At 38.8% G+C, this 20,841-nt stretch overlaps 2 protein-coding genes across 3 annotated transcripts in view; one reads left to right on the forward strand and one right to left on the reverse strand.

The window, feature by feature from the left end:
• The window catches only part of fndc4a (fibronectin type III domain containing 4a), a 27,181-nt gene extending 20,123 nt beyond the window's left edge, over positions 1–7,058 (forward strand). Inside the window, exons 4-6 of the mRNA XM_005734332.1 lie at positions 2,034–2,123; positions 4,708–4,841; positions 6,045–7,058. Coding sequence (XP_005734389.1) covers positions 2,034–2,123; positions 4,708–4,841; positions 6,045–6,086 — 266 coding nt within the window. The 3' untranslated portion in view covers positions 6,087–7,058. The remainder of the gene's footprint in view (positions 1–2,033; positions 2,124–4,707; positions 4,842–6,044) is intronic.
• Positions 7,059–16,921: 9,863 nt separating this feature from the next.
• Positions 16,922–20,841, reverse strand: part of LOC102199080 (low density lipoprotein receptor adapter protein 1) — a 46,518-nt gene continuing 42,598 nt past the window's right edge. Inside the window, exons 9-10 of one of the 2 annotated variants that reach the window (XM_005734335.1) lie at positions 18,597–18,625; positions 17,387–17,498 (exon numbers count right to left, since the gene is read on the reverse strand). In XM_005734335.1, the coding sequence (XP_005734392.1) occupies positions 17,452–17,498; positions 18,597–18,625 (76 nt within the window). In that variant the 3' untranslated portion in view covers positions 17,387–17,451. Of the gene's footprint in view, positions 17,499–18,596; positions 18,626–20,841 lie in introns of both variants that reach the window. The other variant, XM_005734334.1, reaches the window with a different exon arrangement.

Below are 20,841 nucleotides of genomic sequence, written 5' to 3' on the forward strand. Positions count from 1 at the left end.
AGCTGCTCAACGGCATGGGGCATCCTTTGTCACATTTGCTATATTACAATGTTCATGTGTTTGAGCAACACGTCCAAACTACAAGCGGGACAATTCAACTTTTGAACTTTTTGGGAAACATGGCTGCAACAAAAATTGTATTTACTTTCACTGTGATAATCAGTTAATAAGTCCGATCGTGAATCAAACTTTTTCAGTGGAAAAACTTTTAAAGGAGCAATGCAGCCTAAAATAAAATTGCTCATTCTAAAGTAAACATCATGAAAGACTTCAATGATGCACCATTGTGGCATCAGCACAGAATCCCTGGTGTGTTGTCGCAGTTCACAGCCACAGCCAACATCTCGGGATTAGGGGGCGAGCAGAAGCAGGGTCGACTAATTATCTCTGCACAAATTATTTGGTGTACAGGAGGCAGCGAAATCTACTCATTCCTCTTTAGCACAAATTCACACAGCATATATGAGTCTGCCACCAACATAAAAAATTTATGAAACAACACATGGAAATGTTATTCAGATCTTTGTGTTATTACAGCATCATGTTTCTGCATATATAAGCCAATGATCCAAAGGGTAATGACCACTCACATCGAACAAATAAACAAGTCTTATTTTACAACACTTAAAAGATCTGGTGCCAATATCTTGGTGTCAGATACATTAGAAACCTGAGTTGTTTTGGTGGCAGAAGAAGGAGACATACAAGGTTATAATGGTTAGGTTTATCAGTGTAGTATATGCACACTATACAGCCTGTACCAGTGTGCTCTTGCAAGTGAAGTTTGATCATTAGATCAACTAAAAAACTTCTAAAAGGAACGAGAAGTTCAGTGGGGAAGTAAGAAGTCTCACAGATTGCATTCATCTCTGAAGCCGGTCTTTGATGTGCCGTCATCAACCCAACGCTTCCACCAGAAGTCTCTCTACGCACAGACCCGGCTACGTTTTCAGAAGTATCTTGCAGTGTAGACACCAAGCCTTCCTACATATAAATGTTGAGTCCAAAATAAGGTTCAGAACTTTTTCATCAGATTGGGATATCAGCTGCAACTCCTATCTCTCTCACATAGCACACAGCAAAAGACCATCACACTCACGAGGTTGCTGATTGGGTAGTCTTGAGGAGGCGTAACACAGGCCTCAGTACTGGACATACACTCGATATTTCACTCATACTAAAGTTTGGATAAAGCTGAATGAGTGTTTTTGTTTTTGTGGCATAGGTTTACAACCAGAGCTGGCAGCAATCCTGGGTGCTATGACAGTTTTTCCACCACAACTTAACAAGATATTGGTATCCATGGGAACAAAATGATGGAAGTTGATGCTAAGAAAAAAAAAGAAGAAAAAAAAAGGGAAAAAAGTTAATTTATCATGATTTTTGCTTTAATCCCTTCAAATATCCAGTCATCTGTAATTTTACATGTAGTTCCAAGTCTTTTTGGCAAATTAGCATCCTGCTTTTCTCTTTAATTTGTGGTTGATTTTGACGATGTACTCCTACTTCTGCCCTCTCGCCGCTGACATCCTCACACTATCAAGATGGGGGAAAATATGACACTCCAATTGACCCAACTATCTGACTGTTTTTATGCGAAGAGAGCTGAGTGTCTGGCATTTGAAGCCAGTTTCTTGACAACTTGATTCCATAAAAGAGGCAATTGGGAAGAGTGGGGCTCTGGAAGAGTTCCATCCATACGAGCTGAGAGGCAGTTTGGAAAGTTTCTAGTCAATCCACTTAAAGGAGGATTAATGTTACAAGATTGATGTGTGGGAATGCCCACCAAAACTACTGTAGTTCTGTTAAATGGCATAACTGTCATGAAGGGTAGAGAAAGTATACATTTTTGTCAATCCGTGCAGACACAAAGTGAGTTTGATTCATATTATAAAGCAGACAGACTCTCTCAGACTGTGCCAGACTATTATTTCTACTCCATAAAATGTCCCAGTGGATTGTATTTAAATGCGCAGTGCCTCTTAGATTTCATATTTAGTGTTCTGATGTGCTCTGTCTGTCCTCTCTCCAAGATGACCCCACTGTGCAGGGACTGGACAAGTCTCGACATCTACAAACTGGAGAGATGATCATAATTGTCGTGGTCTTGGTCATGTGGGCAGGTAAGTTTGTAGATTTCATTCAATTAAAAAAAAAGAAAGAATGAAGAAAAGAAAGAAGGACCAATAAGCAGGAAGAGGGGGGAATAAATATTCAGTGTGAAGCTCACTCAGGATCACTTTTAGTCACAATAATAATTCTAATGTGTGCTTTGTACGATGACAGCAACATCACTCCTCCTTGCACCCACCATACAAAACAGAGCATCAGTAAAAACTGGCGGGACACTGATGAAGTAAGAAAAAACATAAAACAAAGAATCCTGAATCAGATTCAGGATCAGCTGATTTAGTATGAGACTACTTCTTATATTCAGGTATCATTAGTCTGACAGGAGATTGAGTACTGTCTAAAATGCAAATGTTACAGCAGTTGTTTTAAGTTAAATGAAAGCTCTGCAAAAAAAAAGTCAGAACTATAATGGGACAGTTTTTTCACAGTAGGTAAAACCTGCGGCACAGCAATCAAGTTTAAGCTAAAGTACAAAAAAATGCAAGTGGGTCTGTCTGTAAACTAAACCTGACGACTGCGCAGCAGTGTCAAACCAACATCACACTTTTCTGAGCATTCTCGTCTTCTGGGGTTCTCCTTTGAAGTAGTGCGATGATTAATGAAGTGTTGAGGCACAATGAGAAGTGGCGTATCTGTCAGGCAGCTAGGAGCAGGGCTTCCCACCCACAAGGACCAGAGTGAGATGTTAAATAATACTAATGAGAGAAACCAAGGTAACGCGGAAGCTGTGAAGAGCGGGAGTGAAAGACAAGAAGCAACCCGTTTGGCATATTCATAATGGACTCCACATTTGTTATCAGTCAAGCTTAATGCCGGATTTACCTGATCCTCTTTGAATTTATTCATTTAGAGTTAAAACTTAAGACACTGCTCAAAGAAATCAAATCAAATAATAGGGAATAATTGATTCTGTCAGTGTAACACTTCCTAAAGTCAGTTACACTTTAGGAATATCAATCAGTGCAGTTTGGAGCGGAAATCATCGTGAATCCAACCTGACCGAAGAAGCTTCTCGGATGAAAGCTGAAACGTCTTCAAGCAACTTAAAGAAGTCCAGACGCTTTTCTTTCTAAGCTCCTTAGACTACAATGATCTGGATGACTGAGAACCTTCACAGACATATAACCTGACCAATCTTTCTCTAGCTTTGCTTTTTGCTCGTGGAGTGAGCTGGGTTCTAGTGGCAGTTATGCCAGTTGAGCTGGATGGTGCTGGTCAGTGAGCACAGGTCACTAAAGGACACTGGGCCCTTTAGTGGGAGTCTATTCGTGACAGTTTGGTCAAATTCCTGCACATGAGATCATTTTGAAGCGCTCTGGCAGTGCTCCTCCAGCTCCTCCTTGCACAGAGGAGCAGATACAAGTCCCACTGTTAGGTTGATGCCCTTCCACAGCGCTGTAACTGTAGAAGGGCATCAATCTTTATGTAACTATCCATGTTTTGATAACTCATTCACACACTTTGAGACTGCTGGGAGGCACAGCAAAGCTTCTTGTGACAGCATGTGTAGGTGTGTGATCCTAGAGATTCTGGACTACCTGTGCAATCCTGAATGGGCTTCTGGGATTGTCTCATGCTACCAGAAGTGACAAGCACACTAACAAAAAGAAAAACTAGAGAAAAATCAGTCAAGAAGGAGAAGGAGAGAGCAATGGTCTGTGACCACCACCTGCAAAACCTTTTTAGGGGCTGTCTTGGGGTTTCCTCTCCAGTGCACCTGTTGTCACTTTCATTTGCACCGAAGCAGCTGAGATGGATTCATAACAGTTTAAACTTACTAACGAGAAATTAATGTTCTAACATTTAACTGTCTGTCTTATATTGTGATGATCAAGTGCTTCTTTAATTTTTGGAGCAGTGTGGTATAACTAAGTGATTTTTAATATAGTGCTAATCTTTTCTGCTATTCTGTTTAAGATTTCAATGTACTAACTTAGTCCTGACTAAACCATGCTTAAAATGTAAAGAAAACAGCAATCAGACATACAAAGCTGTGTAGCTGAAGTTTTTGTGGATACTCTCATTCTCCACTTCCGCAAACGCCTTTGTAATTCTACGACAAAACGATGAGGATAGATGCAGAAGTACCCACTCGTACCTTTCTGCTGCAGAGGGAATGACGTGGCTGCAATGCAGGAGACGACTTACATGATGCATGAATAATAATTTAACGAATGCATCTCAGAACAGCTCTGTAACTCTCATTACCAGAACTGTATATCACTTTCTGAATATTTAATAAAAGCGCCCCCATAAAAATTCATGACCTCAGTGAAGCAAGGAAGATAATTGAGAATACACAGTACTTATCCAAATTGGAGGCAAATCTGCATCTGGCAGATTTAGCAGTGAAAGAAAGCAAAGAGTATAGTGAATGACTCTCCTCCAAGCTTTGAGATAAAGGCGCAGCCGTCACCCTCCCGTGGGAACAAAATTCCATTATCCACATGGCATTTCAGCATGTGCTGTTAGAGGAATTGGTGACATGACAGTGATTGACAGCTGCCTCACGACTGAATTCCTATCCTCTTTTGTGTTTTGTTGCTAATGTGCCCCTGTCTCACCTCCTGGCAGCTGTTATTGCCCTATTCTGCCGGCAGTATGACATCATTAAGGACAACGACTCCAGCAACAATAAGGAGAAGGCCAAGCCGTCGTCAGAAAGAAGCACGCCAGAGCACCACAGTGGAGGACTGCTAAGGAGCAAGGTGAAGTCTCAGGACTGAGGCCACACAGAGACGGAAATATTTGAATTCGGTTCTTGTGAAGCTTCACACCAGCCTCAAACAGCTGTATATATACATCCAAGTAAAGTCTCTCTATACACACCATATGTATTGCTATTTCATATTCCACTGCTATGACAAAAGTTTATTTTCTCTCACTCTCTTGACATACTAGTTGAGCTGAAACTTTCCCTGAGTTGATGGCTGAAGTAATACACTGTGCGCTATCACAAATCTGATCTGAGTCACACCAATCTAATAAATTTCCACTGGAGGAACAAAATCATCCATTTTTCAGTAGGCAACTGTCCAATATTTACACATATAAAAATGTACAAACCTGAGACTATACTGGTCATTAAAAGTGCAGATTAAGTCCCTTGTCTTGAACAATACGTAGATAAAGCACCGGCAGAGCCTTAAAGAAGCATCAGACTGGAGTGGATAGATTAATGCAGAGCCCACGACCAATCAATTATCAAGGTCACTTACACTGAGAATTTTGACCTCAAGCAAAAATGTAACATTGCTAGACACTGAGTTCTCTCATCCTTATTAGGTAGTTGTCAGACACCTTGGATCAGTTTTCTCTTCTTAGATTTGGTGACTAGCACACTTGGTTTACCTTGAACCCAATAAATGTCTTAAATCATTTATTACTGAGACAGTGACAGCATACAGTTTGCTCCTTAAAGACAGAGTGGGGCCACATTTTGTCATTTCTTTGAAAAAGCAGAAAATTAACAATTCATCAACTGATGTAACTTGGAAGTACATGTTTAAAGTATTTTACATGCAAAATAAATTTTGACATTTCTTGATATTGATCAATCATTGGAGCTATAACTATATATTATTAAAATTAGTTGTTTTGTATAAGACGGTGCAACTTGAGTAAGCTAGCAGTGGCTTGCAACATATGAGCCAACACTGTCCAAACAAAATACAAAAGTATCAAAAGTATCAAGTTCAACAAAAGATAGAGCTGAATAAAAAGTTTGTTTAGCCTCATGGCTGCTACTTTATTTCCTAAGGTGTTGCCATAGCTGATGGCAAATGTATTAACCACTACACCTAAAGCACAGTAAGGCTTTCACACTCCACGTTTAATGGCTCTGTTAAATTCTGAGCTCAAGGCATCCATGTGAGCAGTGACTAATACTTATTTGTATTTTGTTTTTGCAGTTTCACCCTTCTGTGCCATCAATCAACATCATTGAAGTTTGAGAAGAAGAAAGCCAAACTTAAAATCCCATCTCTTCTACCATCAAAGCGTTTCGACCTTTCTCCCTGACGAGGGGGATGAAAGTAGAGAAAAGGAGAGAAATATACAAGGCTTCTGTTGGTCATCAGCAGAGAAAAAAAAAGTGTTGACAAAATACCTGCATGCACCCAGTATTTGTAGGAAAATGCAACACAAACCGACAGACACACTCCGAATGCCATCCAGTAATCCTATAGAAATCCACAAATGCCTACACACAGAAACACCACAGAGTAAGTACAACAGAATTCTACTCCTGCGGGTTTATTGTACATAGATTAATGTTAACCCATGGTGCAGTTAACATTGATGTCTTTGCCAGGTGCTTGGTATATTATTGCAATACAATACACACAATATGACGTATAATCTCTGGGAAGCCTGTCTTAGTGACTTTAAATACGCAGTGTATTTTTGATATTGGCATGTGCAATTAGACACCACGTTCACACGTTATAGACAAGTGCAAATAGTATTAAAAACTGCCTGGTCACTAATGTATATTATTTTCTGAATACAGTCAGTAGACTAATAAGGCGAGAAAGCAAATACATTAATCTAAAATTAATTTGCTACATTTCTTAGTTGTTGTTTTTTAACCTAATATTACAGTTGAACTGCCCTGGTCTGGATGTTTTTCTTCATACCTCATGTAAAACAGATATCTCTGTACATACTTCATCCATTTCCTAATAAAGTTGCATGCAAGTTATTTGCGTGTAGAATAGCCTTCAATGTGCATTCTAAGCTAGATGCCCCAAAATAGGGAAATAAACATGATTGCAGTACAATTAAGCTCTTAATGTTTTTATTCTTCTATTTTATCTGCTTTTAGAAAAAGGCACTGTCATTTATCATCCAGTGTTTTATTTCACATCTTGTACATCTTCTGCAAATTGTATTTTCTAAAGTGTAAAATAAAGCTTCTTTTGAAACTCCCATTACTAAATTGCAGCTAATGTAATAAACTTTCTCTCACCGAAAGGCATAAATCACTTTAACGTTGCACAAATTGCACTCTGACATATAAAAAGAACGTCAAATGTTACAAAGGTGCATGGTGTACATTAAGCGGGAGTGAGACTTACACCAGGAAAGTGCATTTCATGCACAAATTGCTTGGCAAGCCCCCTCACAAAAACGTGTTTTAATCCAAGTAATACTCTCCAAGAGCTACAAATGAGCCTGTTAATGATGTGGTGGCCAAAATCTAAACTAGGTTTCTTCACTTCCAGGTAGAAAATGTGCACAATGCTTAAAAATTGACAGATTAATTTCTATCTTGTCACAGCAGTTTTTCTGATACAACATAAAAGCTCTTTGTGGCTGGTTTCTTACCAAAACGCTACATAAATAAATTTTACTTACTTAATTTTACTTACTAACTTTTGGAATATGCTGGAGAAGTAAAACAAATACAAAAAACATTAAAAAAAGAATCAATAAATAAAAATCTCATCAGTAAAAACTTACTATTTTACAGGTTCTAAACCTTTGCCAAACCTTTGTCACTTAACTTTCTATTTGAGTTTGTGGTTCCACACTGTTTTGCTTTTTGTTGTGTTTTTTTCCCCCAATAGGTTTAAGGACCAGAGGAAAGATCACGATACAGCTGGGACAGTGATATCATGTACTGTTATGGGTACTCACAGGGACTTGGTGGAGATAAAGTCATGTCTTGTTAAAGCTCTCCAAATCAGCATGAGAAATGGCTGTGCTTAAGCTCTTCTTTGAAGTAATAAGACAAACACTCTGTAAAAATCTCTAGACTAATGTCATACAAACCGTATATTACATTCATATAGCAAACAAAGCATTACCATTCAGGGATGTTTTTATTCACTGATCAAAGTGAGAAAAAAAAAACAGAGCCAACACTGACTGAAAAACTGAAGTTATTTTAATGGCCACTGGAATTTAGCTTCAAAGCAAAATTGTCTGTTACTCAACACATGTAAACATGTTTAAAGATACAAAAATTGAATTTTTTGACTCATTTAAAATGTACTAAGCTATGCATTGTTAGCACTGTGACCACTTTTACTGACACGTCGATGCTAACACATGCAACTGTTTCTGCGAGGCTAGCTTCTGCTAGACTTAAATTTTTCTTGAACTCTGGTGGTGTTGGTGGATTTCAGAGTAAGTTTATTAGCAAATATTTGATAAACAACATGGTATTTTTCACTTATAACTTTTTCAGCAAGCACCTGTGCCATGCGTCCATGTAGTCTAGCTTTCTTTTCATGCAGCTTTCTTACCAAGCTAGCCAGAATTAGCTGATATCAAAATATGGTCACTTCATAGGACTAAAGCTGAGGCTTCAAAATTCAGGCTTCTAAACCAATGAATGAATAATTGCCCTGTTCAATCTATGGTACAAACATCTGAATGCACATAAATACCTATATCTGCTGCTAATAATAAACAATCTACTTGCTTAAAATGGTCAATATTTACACGTTAAAATAGCTCAGAACAGTTGGTTAGCACACCAGCAGCTGCTGCATTCATTTATAATGAGCCTTTAGTTATGAGACTGTCTGCTGCGGTGCTTTAGAGAACAATGAGCCATTTGATCTAGCCTTTAAACTAGAATGTTCCTAATCAAAAATGTAATTACACTAAAGTATCTAAGAATACAGCGCATCTTAAAATAGAAAGAGATTACAGTGTCCTGGGGATTAATAGGTAATATTGTATTCCCTCTTAACTCACTGTCCGTGCAGCACAGCAGACAATTTTTATTAGTTGTCCAGGTGATTTATGGGCTGTTAGGGCCAAGTGGTTAGATTTTAGATGTGATTCAGAGATCCAGGGATATGGTGAAGCTATAAATAAATAAAATCTATAAAAAAAAAAGGGTTTGCATTGGAGTCTACCTTCATTATTGTATTGCTTGGCCCCATCTTTCCAATATTAGCTTTCTCCTGTCTGTCAGTACTGGAGCCAAAATAGATAGGCAATTAAGATATATAGAAAGACATTTATTGCAAGCTCACTGCAAGTTATTACAGTTTATATTGTGTGTTCTAAAATTCCAGTTTTATAAATATATTCATATTGGCCCCACATGCATATACATGAATATGAAAAGACTGATGGTTCACAGGCACTGAAGAGCCGGCACATCCATATATATATAACTACATCAGTAAATGTGCTAAAAATGAAATGCAGGTTATGGCCCTCCCTATGATAACAATCTCAACTGCAGTGAAGTGTCAGCCTATCTGACCTCCACAAGCTGGTCTCTCCGGAGTCTCAGTATCAAATGGTACAACTATTACATACACAATATTAAGCCATTAGAGCAGGGCAGAGCACCTTATCAGTCACTAATTAGCCATCACAAAATTGTGTTAAATAGGCTATTAGCAATCAATTACACACTTATGAATACTAAATGAGCTGTTCATTGCCATATCCCGGGACACAAAGGACAAATATGACATTAGTAATCAACATATCCCTCGAAAGTTAAACAGTAATTTCAAATTTAGAATGACTGTTTAACTACGTCAAGTGTAATATTTTGTCCCGCGGAGCTAAATGAAAATAAGCCTTTTTCTTTCCCCATCATACGTGACCTTAATTTAATGTCTATGTCCAGAGGTGATTTGGATTACCGCTCGTGAAGCAAAACAATGACAAAGCTATTTATTGCTGCTATAAAAAAATAACTGGTGATGGTACTGAATATTCTTACTCTTGCGATTTCTTTTCATGCACTAGGGTTTAATTGACTGCTGCAGACTTTGCTGACATGACATGCAGGTGAGCTCTGCTTCGTCACGCAGTGAGCTGAGAGCAGTTTAAGTGGAAAGATTTATGCACTCCAGTATAATCAACAAAACAAGGCCTGTGCTGCATCAACCCCAGTTTACACATATGTAATGGAAGCAGAAGCAGCACACTAACAATGCTGTTGTTGTCAGTGTGACAATACAATGAAATAACACAGTGTGCCTTTTTAGTCTCTAGTGAGTTCTCTGAAAACATCAAAGTGGAGATTTTCTGTCACTTTTCTTTGTTACTCGTGACAAGCTGATCTTCTTTCTGAGGGTGGGCCGGGTACTCCACACTCTTTGTTCACAGAGTCAGTGATTTCTGACACACAACAGGTCTGTCATACAGCATTTTCATCATAGTGAAGTTTTCTCTGAAATGTTTAACTCTTCTGATCTAAAGTAGAAGACAGGCCTTCTTTGATCTCATGAATCTGATTAGTCAGTTCTCTATACACTGATCAAACATAACATTCTGACCACTGACAGGGGAAGTGAATAACACTGATTCGCTCTTCATCATTGCACTTGTTAGTGGGTGGGATATATTAGGGATTTCTCAAAGTTGTGTTAGAAGCAGGAAAAATGGGCAGGTATAAGGATTAATGTTTGATGATCAGATGACTGGATGGGATTTTCCCATCTTCCTGATCTGCAGTAGTCAGGATCTATTAAAAGTGGTCCAAGGAAGTAACAGTGGTGAACCTACGATGGGGTCATGGGTGGCCAAGGCTCACTGATGTACTGTACTTGAGGAACGAAGGTAGGCTCGCCTGCTGCTTCCAGATCCAGCAGGCGAGCTACTGAAGCTGAAATTCACAATTGACAATTCCCGACCCATGTCCATAACTGAAAACGCCAATAATGAGCACATGAGCAACAGAACTGGACCACGGACCAATGGAAGGAAGTGGTGTGGTCAGATGAATCATGTCTTCTCTTGCATTACATGCATGGCCAGATGCATGTAGGTCACTTACCTGCGAAACACCTGGCACCACACATTACTTTGACACATACCATCTACTGGAGGATTGCTGCAGACCATGTAAACCCTTTTGTGGAAATGCTATTTCCTGATAGCGGTGGCCTCTTTCAGCAGGATAATGAGCCCTGACACAAAGCAAAATGGTTCAGGAATGGTTTTAGGAGCAAAACGGTGAGTTTGAGGTGTTGATTTGACCTCCAAATTCCCCAGATTACAATACAATTGAACATCTGTGGGATGTGCTGGACAAACAAGTACAATCCATGGGAGGCCCACCTTGCAACTTTCAGGACTTAAAGGATCTGTTGCTAACATCTTGGTACCACAGCACAGCTTCAGGGGTTTAGCAGAGTCCATGCCTAGATGAGTCAGGGCTGAGTCAGAGCTTCTGCCATGAATCTCTAATATTTTAATCCCGAAACGTGATTGATTATTATCTTAAACACATATTTTTTTTAAACCACTTTGTGTCAGAGCTGATTCTCATTCCCACTTCTGCACACAGTCTGATAATGAGATTGGAGGCACCCTACTGTGATGCATCCTTGGAAATGAAAATATTTGCCAACCATAATTAATTGGTCTAAACAAACACTCAGATAGCTGACAGAAACACAAGCCCACAGAGCTGATCAGATTGGGTTTTTTAAACGTGTGATAAAAGCCCTTGACACTTCAGTGAACTGTTCAGATGAGCTTGTACAGAAATATTCATTCTTTAAAGGCTTTCTCAGAAGTGTGATCATTCTTCATTCAATTAAAAGAAATAAATTGTTAAAAATCTGCAGTAATGTGCAAAAGCCTTGAGCCACCTCCTCATTTCTATATATTTTGATAGGAAAATATTTATCGAAATACGCAAACACAAAGGGAAATAATCCATAAAGTGTTTGAACAATTCTAATAAACTTGAAAGTCAAGATTTGGCATGACTACCCTTATTCATCAACACAGCCTGAGCTCTTTTAGACAAACTTTCTTGTAATTTCTTTAAGTAGTCTTCAGGAATAGTTCTCCAGACTTCTCAAGGACATTCCATTCTCCATCCATTTTCCAACAAATTTCGCACGTGTTGGACTAATAAAGTTTATCTTATCTTATCCAGACAATCCCACATTGCTTCAATAACATTGAGGTCCACTGATTTTCAGTGCAGTTCTTGTGCAATATGGCATACTTCTGCATTTTCTTCTTGTTTCCCTTCCTTTATGAATTTCTCCTTGACAGCCACTGTTCCAATGAAAGCATTTATGCTGAGACAAAAGAGCAGAAGGATCAACTGAAGGGTCAGATGCATCTCTCGGGTCCTGTGTCAGATCTTTGCTGTATTTTCCCCACCGATTTTTTAAAGACATAACTCTTTGTTATTCACCTTTCTGGTGCAAATAAATGAGGAGTGTATATTATTGTTTACACTTACATTTATAAAATCTACTATACTAATCTATACTTTTATTAACATTTCACAGCATTTGTGCTGCAGTTCACCTGATTTTGTTTATAATGTTGTATATTGCGTTACCATCACTGACAATCAAACATAGGTGGCACCGTATTTGTGTTATGTTGGGTATGGTGCAATATTTTAAATGACTTTCATGTCAATTTTGGCACATATAATCTATAAATCCAACACAACGTAAGGTGAAAGAGCTGCAGAGGTCTGTGAACACAGTATCAAAACCAGTAACATCAATAGAAGGTGAGGTTTTACAGTTATACGCTAGACTGAAGAGTTTCCAGCCAGAGGAAGATTAGAAGTCAGATACATATACATGTACTTTCCTTAAAGTCCATCTTTGAATATTATCAGGGGTCACAAATCATTCTATCCATGTATGTAGTATTTAAAGTAATTTCCACCTGAGTTTGTACTTTAAATGGCCGTGTAAATGACACTACACAGGCATTTTTATTGATAGCCAAGAAGAATCACCAGACACTACAAATGGTGTGCATTTTTTTAAACCTTTAATCAGGCAACAGCGGTCGACAGAATTTAGAGACATATTGATCAGACAGCCAAAGTGCACGTCCTTGGTTGTGATTGACCAGTAAACTGGGAAATGTTTGAGAAAAGTACAGATTGAATAAAATACTGTGGACAGTTTAGCAGAAAGAGCTAAATCAATAAAGACAAAGCAAACTGAAATGTTTGATTTTGAGCTGTTTGTCTGCAAACCGAACAGCTATTTTAAAGCTTCTTTTCTGAAGATTTTTTAAAACTTCAAGTTCAGAATCATTTTGATATTCTGGTAGTGTCCAAACAGGATCGTAGAAATTAAACAGCACGACAGAAGGCTTCTAGTTTAATAAAACACAGGCTTCTGTGGACTGGTTTCTTAATCCTGTAATTAAAATGACATTTCAGCAAAATGCAGTGTTTGTACAAAGTCCTTTATTATGCATAAATATGTAACAAACCATAACAGCCTCAAAATTCTGTACACAATTTTACACAGATTAGGACACCTGCTTGTGAATCATACACAAACTGCTATTAACATAATATCACAACACTGCTGGAAACCCACTATTTGCATAGATAGAAAATAAGCACCTTGGTAAAGTAAATTCATACTGTAAACGTCAGTGTTTATTTGGGGTTAAGAAGTACAGTAGGTTTTCTGAGAGTACTTGGCTTCCCCAGTCGGAACTCTTTCTCATTTTTTAAAAACCTAACAGCCTAAAATGCTTTCTGGGCTCAGAACCTCACAGGGTGATTTGTATTCAGTGCACATAAGACTCAGTTTGGCATGCTGTACCTCCAAGTGCTGGTTTCTCTCTCTTCACTCCCAAAGACAAAAGTCTCAGCTGTGCCAAAGAACCGCATCCAGTCAAGATTTGCTGGGAATCTGCCACATCGATGGCTTGCTGTTTCCAGTATACTAGCTACATGAAACAATACTCAGAGGAGCCTGATGGAATTATCTGCGTCATAATGTTATTAATCCAGGACTTTCTTCTTCTTACATTAGATTACTTTTTATGTTTTATTAATTTACAAATAATAATTTAGCTTTAAGCCTATTCATTACCACAATTTCACCTGGACGATTTTTGGGACTTTAACACCATCACCATAGCGAAACTGTACTACAAAACCTGCCCATGCACTTTCACTCATGTCTTTGGCCACTCGTGGATTAATTGTGCTGTGCAGGCAGTAACAGAGCTTTGAACGCCTGTTATTTCCTACGTGCCAAAAGTCACTAGCTTCTCACTTTAACAACATTACAGTGCAAATAAAACTTAAAGTGTTTCTAGAATGAGTGTACATGATGTGCTCTGTCCTTATTACAACGCCCAGGACAACATTTCGTATTTAAACTGAGCTCACTACTACATTAATGATTATTGCAGGGTGGTACATTAAAGATCATGGCAGATTATCATGGTTAATGTGCCATTTTTTTTAAAACTATGCAACCTGTTCTCGCTATAACTGCTGCAGCATAAAGTAAAATAAAGGTTTAAAACCATGAAAAAAATGTTCCCAATATCTTTAATAGTATGTTTTAGTAGCACGTCTGTTTCTAAATTACCTGAGGTGTAAATGTAATACATTATCATAATTTAATATTAATATTATTATCCGGCTTCACAGGTTGAAACTATTGGGGTTTAGTTTTTTTTTAAACGGCAGATTTCACAGATTTCGCAGCTCTTGGACAGCAGCCAATCTTAAAATATCTAACGGCACTGAATCAGCAGACACATCCACACAGGAATCCATCAGTCAATCAATAACGGGTCTGAAAAAGGAGAGTACAGATCATTTGTGCATTACAGCATCGCACTGGCAGCGCACTCTGCTGACCTCCAAATTCACAGTCAATACTAAAGTGAACACATCGCTTCCTAGACCATCCTTGACATGACACAGGGCATTTCTGTTATCCATACTAAATAGTTTTGCTTTAAAATTTGTAATAGAGTTGGTATTTCAGACAGTCAGGAATGAAACAGTGTAATTAAGCCTCATGTCGTAACCTGATAAGCCATCCAATTATTCTGCAGCGGGTGTCATGACAACAATACGGAGCTCCCTGCTACCTCCCACCTACCACCGCCACAATTATTTTCAGTCGTGATGCCGTGAATACAGAGAAGACCACTTCAACCAGACTGTGGCACAATATAACATGCTCTTGACGACAAACAGCATTTGAGTGGTGGATATAAATAAACCGCACAGTCTAATAAAAAAACAAAAAAAACAATTGGAATGTATCATTTCCATTAATGAAAAGAGATGTTTAAGAGAAAAGGAAAAGCATCCTTTAAAGAGGACAGTGTGAACTATGTAACTGAATATAACAAGTAAAAAAAATGAGCGACTCCTGCAGTAGTAAAACCCAGTCATTTAAATCTGTACAATCGTCTAACCTAACGCAAAAGCACACAAGCATCTACACATTCACGTCCCAATTAGAGTGATAAAAAAAGCCCACCTGTGAAAAGCCCTGATTCTAATCATCCTACTTCATTTATAATGATACAATATGTATACATACAGTAAATAGGTACAACTTTGACACTGAAAAAATACAGCATATGGAAATAGGTTTCTTTAGTCTGATTTTGGGCTTGAAACACAGTTTCCATAACCTAACAGCATTAACAGTAACATTGTCTTTATGTACAGTGACAGCTGAATGAATGAGGAGATGCTAAACTCGCCGTATTCCAGTCGGACCGTGATGATCGTTACAGAAATCTCAGCCCGTTACTTTCGAGAGTAAATTCGCATTTATATTTAGCATTTAAGACAGAAAGAAAAACAACTATGCAAACTTTTATGTATGCAGTGCAAACCATAGGCAGATCACTCATTCACCCATAAAAGGCTGCATATGATTAAAATTTGCTTATCTTTTTTTTTCTTATTTTGCACAACTACAGATCTTCGGCATAAAGCCTGGGGTGCAAATTGGTAGTGTGGTGAACTTTCAGACTTTAGCTGCTGCATTGTAGAAAACGGAAGGCAGGATTTTGGAATTAGTAGTCACAACAACATCTTACCCTCTGTTAATTCAATTTTGATCACTGTTAGCATACATTTTTCTATTTATTACAGTTGTAAATTGCCAGAGTAACCGTTTTAACATAAAAACAGCTGGTTGTTGTGTGCATCCCTAATGGTCTTGAAGCTTTAGTTACTTAGTGAATACATCATTTTAAACCTGATAATGACACTAAATGCAAAAGGGATACCAAAATACTTTACCTATAAGGAAAAATAAAACATAGATAAAAGGTTCTTTCTTGACCTTGAAAATAACAATCTGGTAACTTTCCCAACACCCAAAGTTCAAGGACTCCTGAAGCTTTCTGCCTTATGTTTCCCAGCAGAAAGATGCACTCGGATTTAACAATTTCTGGGTCCTGTAACAAAAGGCGGATGAATAAATTGGTAGTTAAATTCCCTCTTCTCATACATTATCTCTATTATAAATACGATGGATTCCAAACCCCCCCACCCACTGCAAACAATGACCCAATATATAACAAACTGAACCATTCCCATGACAACCTGGCACATCTATCTGCTGGGAAAGGTCACAATAAGTGAATGACGTGAATACCCCTCAAGCAGTGAGAATTTGGGACCAAAAAACTACGATCATATACAGTTAGCTGGAGATTAAATTTAAGTACTCCACTTTACTTTGTAAATGTTACAAGTATTCTTCTTAAAGAAACATTTCCTTATTGACTGTGTTGCCAGGGAAAAAAAAACCTGACACACACTTTTATATATCTCTGTGTCTAATGGGGCCTTCATCCCCCAAAAGAAATGGTTTGTTCGATACAACAAACTGGATGATTCGTGTAAAACCCATTCAGCATCATGACAGAGTGTTCACTCCAGTGTCTGATGATGACTCCTAACACTGGACTTCCTCCAGCAAGTGCTGTGACTGGCAGCTGTTACTGCACCAAAACAAACAGCAAGATTAGAGAGTGCTCACATTTTCAGAAAGCGATAGCAGGCATATATACAGTGCACGCATCTTTGGACTGTGACGTTTGTGCAGTCTTTACTGTAATTTACAAGTGGAAACCACATGTGGAAATGTTTCACAAATTATGACTAAAAGGAGGAGACTCCAAACTTCATCCTGTGTGAATTGCATTGTGTACAAATTTGTGGTCCTTGCTCTCTTCGCTGTGGTGTATTGCACACTGTGTGCACCAAATTTTAAGATGGCAGGAGATGGCTGTTTACACTGAGAGAAGTGGGTTTTGACAGGCAGGCATTCATAGAAATAACATTTCATGATATCAGGGTATTCACTCTGGCTTCTCTGCAGCAGTGACTGAATATCAAATACAGGCTTTCTCATTCAGTTTGTGCACCGGGGAGGGTGATATGTTTTTTTCTTTCTGATTGAGTAAAGCATGCTGTTTTTGTCAGCCTGGGTACTGGAGCGTATGCTTTTTGTCTAATTTCTGTGGTGCTGTACGTCGGGCAGCTATTGCCGGTATGTTATTTAAACTCATTGTTGCAGACAGGCAACAGATTCTCAGTGGAGACCTCCGGGAGACTCAAAGCTGCATTGTCAGAGATGGGTTCGGAGCGGGACTCGGCCAGTCTGACAGAGACAGAGAAAAGCAGAGCATTGCTAGAACATTTTTTTCAGACGAAAAAGGGGTTTACAGTCTATACAAAGGTTAAAAAAACTGACAGAAGAAGGAAGCATATAATGTAGCAAGGTCACAGACACAAACACACAACGCCAGAGGATGTTGATTTGACTCAAAATGACAAAGAACAAATGGGAAAAGGGAGTGAAGGTGGATAAAGTGCAGCGTGTGAGGTCGTGAGTGGCAGACAACAAGAAAATTCAGTGTTTTTGATGTTGTTAGGAAAAACACTGGCAACACTGAAAACAAAAGCCAACTCCAAAATTGAACAGAAGCGCTACCCTCATTTATTTGGTATATTATATTTTAACAATAAACATTTTTCAGCACGCCAATGGCTTTGATGTGCAACTTAATGATTAAAATTATATCATTCACTCAGTCACTTTTTTTGCACTGGTGTTGGACAGGATGACAGACGAGGTCAGACAGGAGTCTCCGTGGGCTATGACGTTTGCAGATGACACTGTGATCTGCAGTGAGAGTAAGAAGCAGGTGGGAGAGAGTCTGGAGAGGTGGGGGTGTGCACTGGAGAGAAGAGGAATGAAAGCCAGTAAAAGCAAGATGGAATACGTGTGTGAATGAGAGGAGACAGGTGACAGAAGGATAGCAGCAAGAGTGAAAGGGACGGTTTACAAAGTGAAACCTGTTGAGGTATGGTTTGGTAATGGTGGCACCAACAAAAAGACAGGAGGTTGAGATGAAGATGTTAAGATTTACATTGGGCTGGACCACTAACCAAGGAAATGTAATATTAAAATTAATATTGAAAAACAGATTTTAAATAATAGTTTAATCCTAATTGAAATCAAAATAATCTTTTCAAGTAAAAACAAACAAACAAACAAAAACTTTAATGTGGCTCTGAGCGTAATATCATTTTCTTATCAGTGGAGTCACATACGTCCAGAGGCCAGTGCTTTCCCCTTGCAGAGAGCAGATTGGACTGGGATAATAATAGTTAGGATTTTTCACATTAGGCCTGAAATAAGGAGGCAGAGCAAGCATGTACTGTCCTAAAACAATACATTTATCACATCACTTACCAGTGTCTGTCTCCTCTGTTTCCATGTTGCTGCGTGCCAGATACAAGACAGAAGAAATCAAGACAAAGTGAATCAGTGCTAAAGGTTAGGATAAGTGAAGAAAAGGTGATAGGAACTGTTCCGGTAAAGGGCATCAGGAGTGTACATGCACACATTGTGAAGTGAGCTGCCCCACAAACAAGCCTAAACTAAACTAAAAAGAACCCTTCAGATTTCAGTGGGGAGAAGTACTTCAGTGCTAAATCGGCTGTAACACAGGGTCGCCGTTCATTTATGAAATTTTAAATACCATAAATGAATCATTTTAATTAAACCAGTTTGAACTGAAGCTGAAGTCAATAGTTGTGAGCACTTTTGGCTCTGCTAAAAATAGATTTTTTAATGAGGTCTAAATCCTGACCTGTGCAGCTAAGTGTTAATTAAAATTATTCTACTGAAGTTGGTTTAACGGTATCAGCTGCAGCTCAACTCGCAAAACTACAAAGTGCTACCAGTGACCCCTAGAGGTCATGCTGCTGCTTACACCAAAGTGGATTAAAGAGATTTAAACTGAATTGCCAAACCGCAGACCAATAACGTGACCCCGATGCTATATTTAAACAAGCGCACGCATAGATATACCAGGAAGCTGAAGAGGCACTGGTGATGGAAACTTACTGCAGTGTGTGCAAGAGATTCAGACAACCACCCAACCCCAAACCAAACAGACAATTCCTATACAAACACCTAATGTTATGAGCTATACAAAGTTAGAGCAAGAGTAAAGCAAGAGTAAAATACTTCACCAAAAACGTTTTTAATGGGTACTAGCAAAATTCTTTGCCCCTTAAAGACGACCCTGACGGCTTCCCCAGTACCCTTAATGATGAGTTTTGACACCTCATAATATATAAAGACATGGTTTAAGACCACTAGAATAGTTTCTGGATTTTTTAAAGGGTAGCTGTAAAGGCAGAGACTACCTTCACTAACATTTGAGGCAAACCCAGTCATTCTGTTGTATAAGCAGGCCTGAAATATAACAGAAACCACTCAGTTCACAAAAGAGCTTTTTCTACTTAACAGTAAATCTTTGGCAGTTAAACATACATTTTGGGAACCAAAGGGCTAGAGAGTAGATAAACAGCAGAGACGTTTTAAAACAGAGTTCTCCTTGAACATACGAAGAGCCACAAATAAAACCCTCCTCGGTTGTATCTAAAGGCATTCCCAAAGTCACATACAACATTAAATAGGTGTGACAGCCATGAAAACTCAATGTCACCCAGATTCTTCAGAGTTTCAGGCCGCGTCTCATTCACCAGTGCTGTACCACAACTGCAGCGCTTGACATCCTTGCTGACCCCTGCAGAGCACGTTCACTCTAAACACTTCAAACTCCTTTAGTGCCACTCCCAGGACGTCAGATTTAGTAGACGTTTATCTAGAGTTTCACCTACCCACTATTTGACAACTGTCCCCATCCCTGCTGAGAAGTGCCTGAGTGATGACCTGCTTTCCTTTTCTGCTCTCCACGCATGTAAAAGCAGCTTCCACAGAAACACACATGCAGAAAATCCCTTCGTCGAATTTACTCATTTGCTTTCCCCAAAACTTCCGTTAGCCACAGGCAGCACAGCTTAACGAGCGCAATGTCTTTAATGTGTGCAGCACCATCTTTCTGTAGCTGTTCTCTGACTTTGTAGACAGATTTTACAGAGCTGTAGGATGTATACACAGTCTCAGAGACTGAAAGCTGGCTACACAACGAAATTAAGAGTCATGCAGACAATCATACATTTTGTGAGCTGCGAGTTTTCAGAGTGATCAAGTGCATTAAGTAGTAACAGGTGAAATATACTATGTTTATATATTTAATTTAAAAGATACACTATTTTTAAATTGGGTATCTGCATGCAAGGATTTGTAACAATCAGGCAGAATTGGGGGTATTCCTTCACATCAGTTGTCACATTAACGTGTGACTTTTTCATATCCCTCATGTCTCACATTTCACCCGAGACTCACATTCCTGTCTCTGCAGGTATCCTACACCTATAAAAAGTCAATTTTACAAGCTGTCACACATCGTGGTGTAAGCGCTGTATCGTAATCCTAGTTCAGTGACAAGGTGTTGATGCATTGTGGAGCTCCCGCACTGGTTTGAGCTGGTGTGCTCCTGAAACCTCTGTCTGGGAAAGTGGTGATCTTGTAGCAATCAAAGGAGGTTGCTTGTTCCACATGATCTCTATGAGTCAATTATGCT

The sequence above is a fragment of the Pundamilia nyererei genome, unplaced genomic scaffold, assembly GCF_000239375.1.
Source record: "Pundamilia nyererei isolate P.nyererei 1_Seehausen unplaced genomic scaffold, PunNye1.0 scaffold00058, whole genome shotgun sequence".
NCBI classification, from domain to species: domain Eukaryota; kingdom Metazoa; phylum Chordata; class Actinopteri; order Cichliformes; family Cichlidae; genus Pundamilia; species Pundamilia nyererei.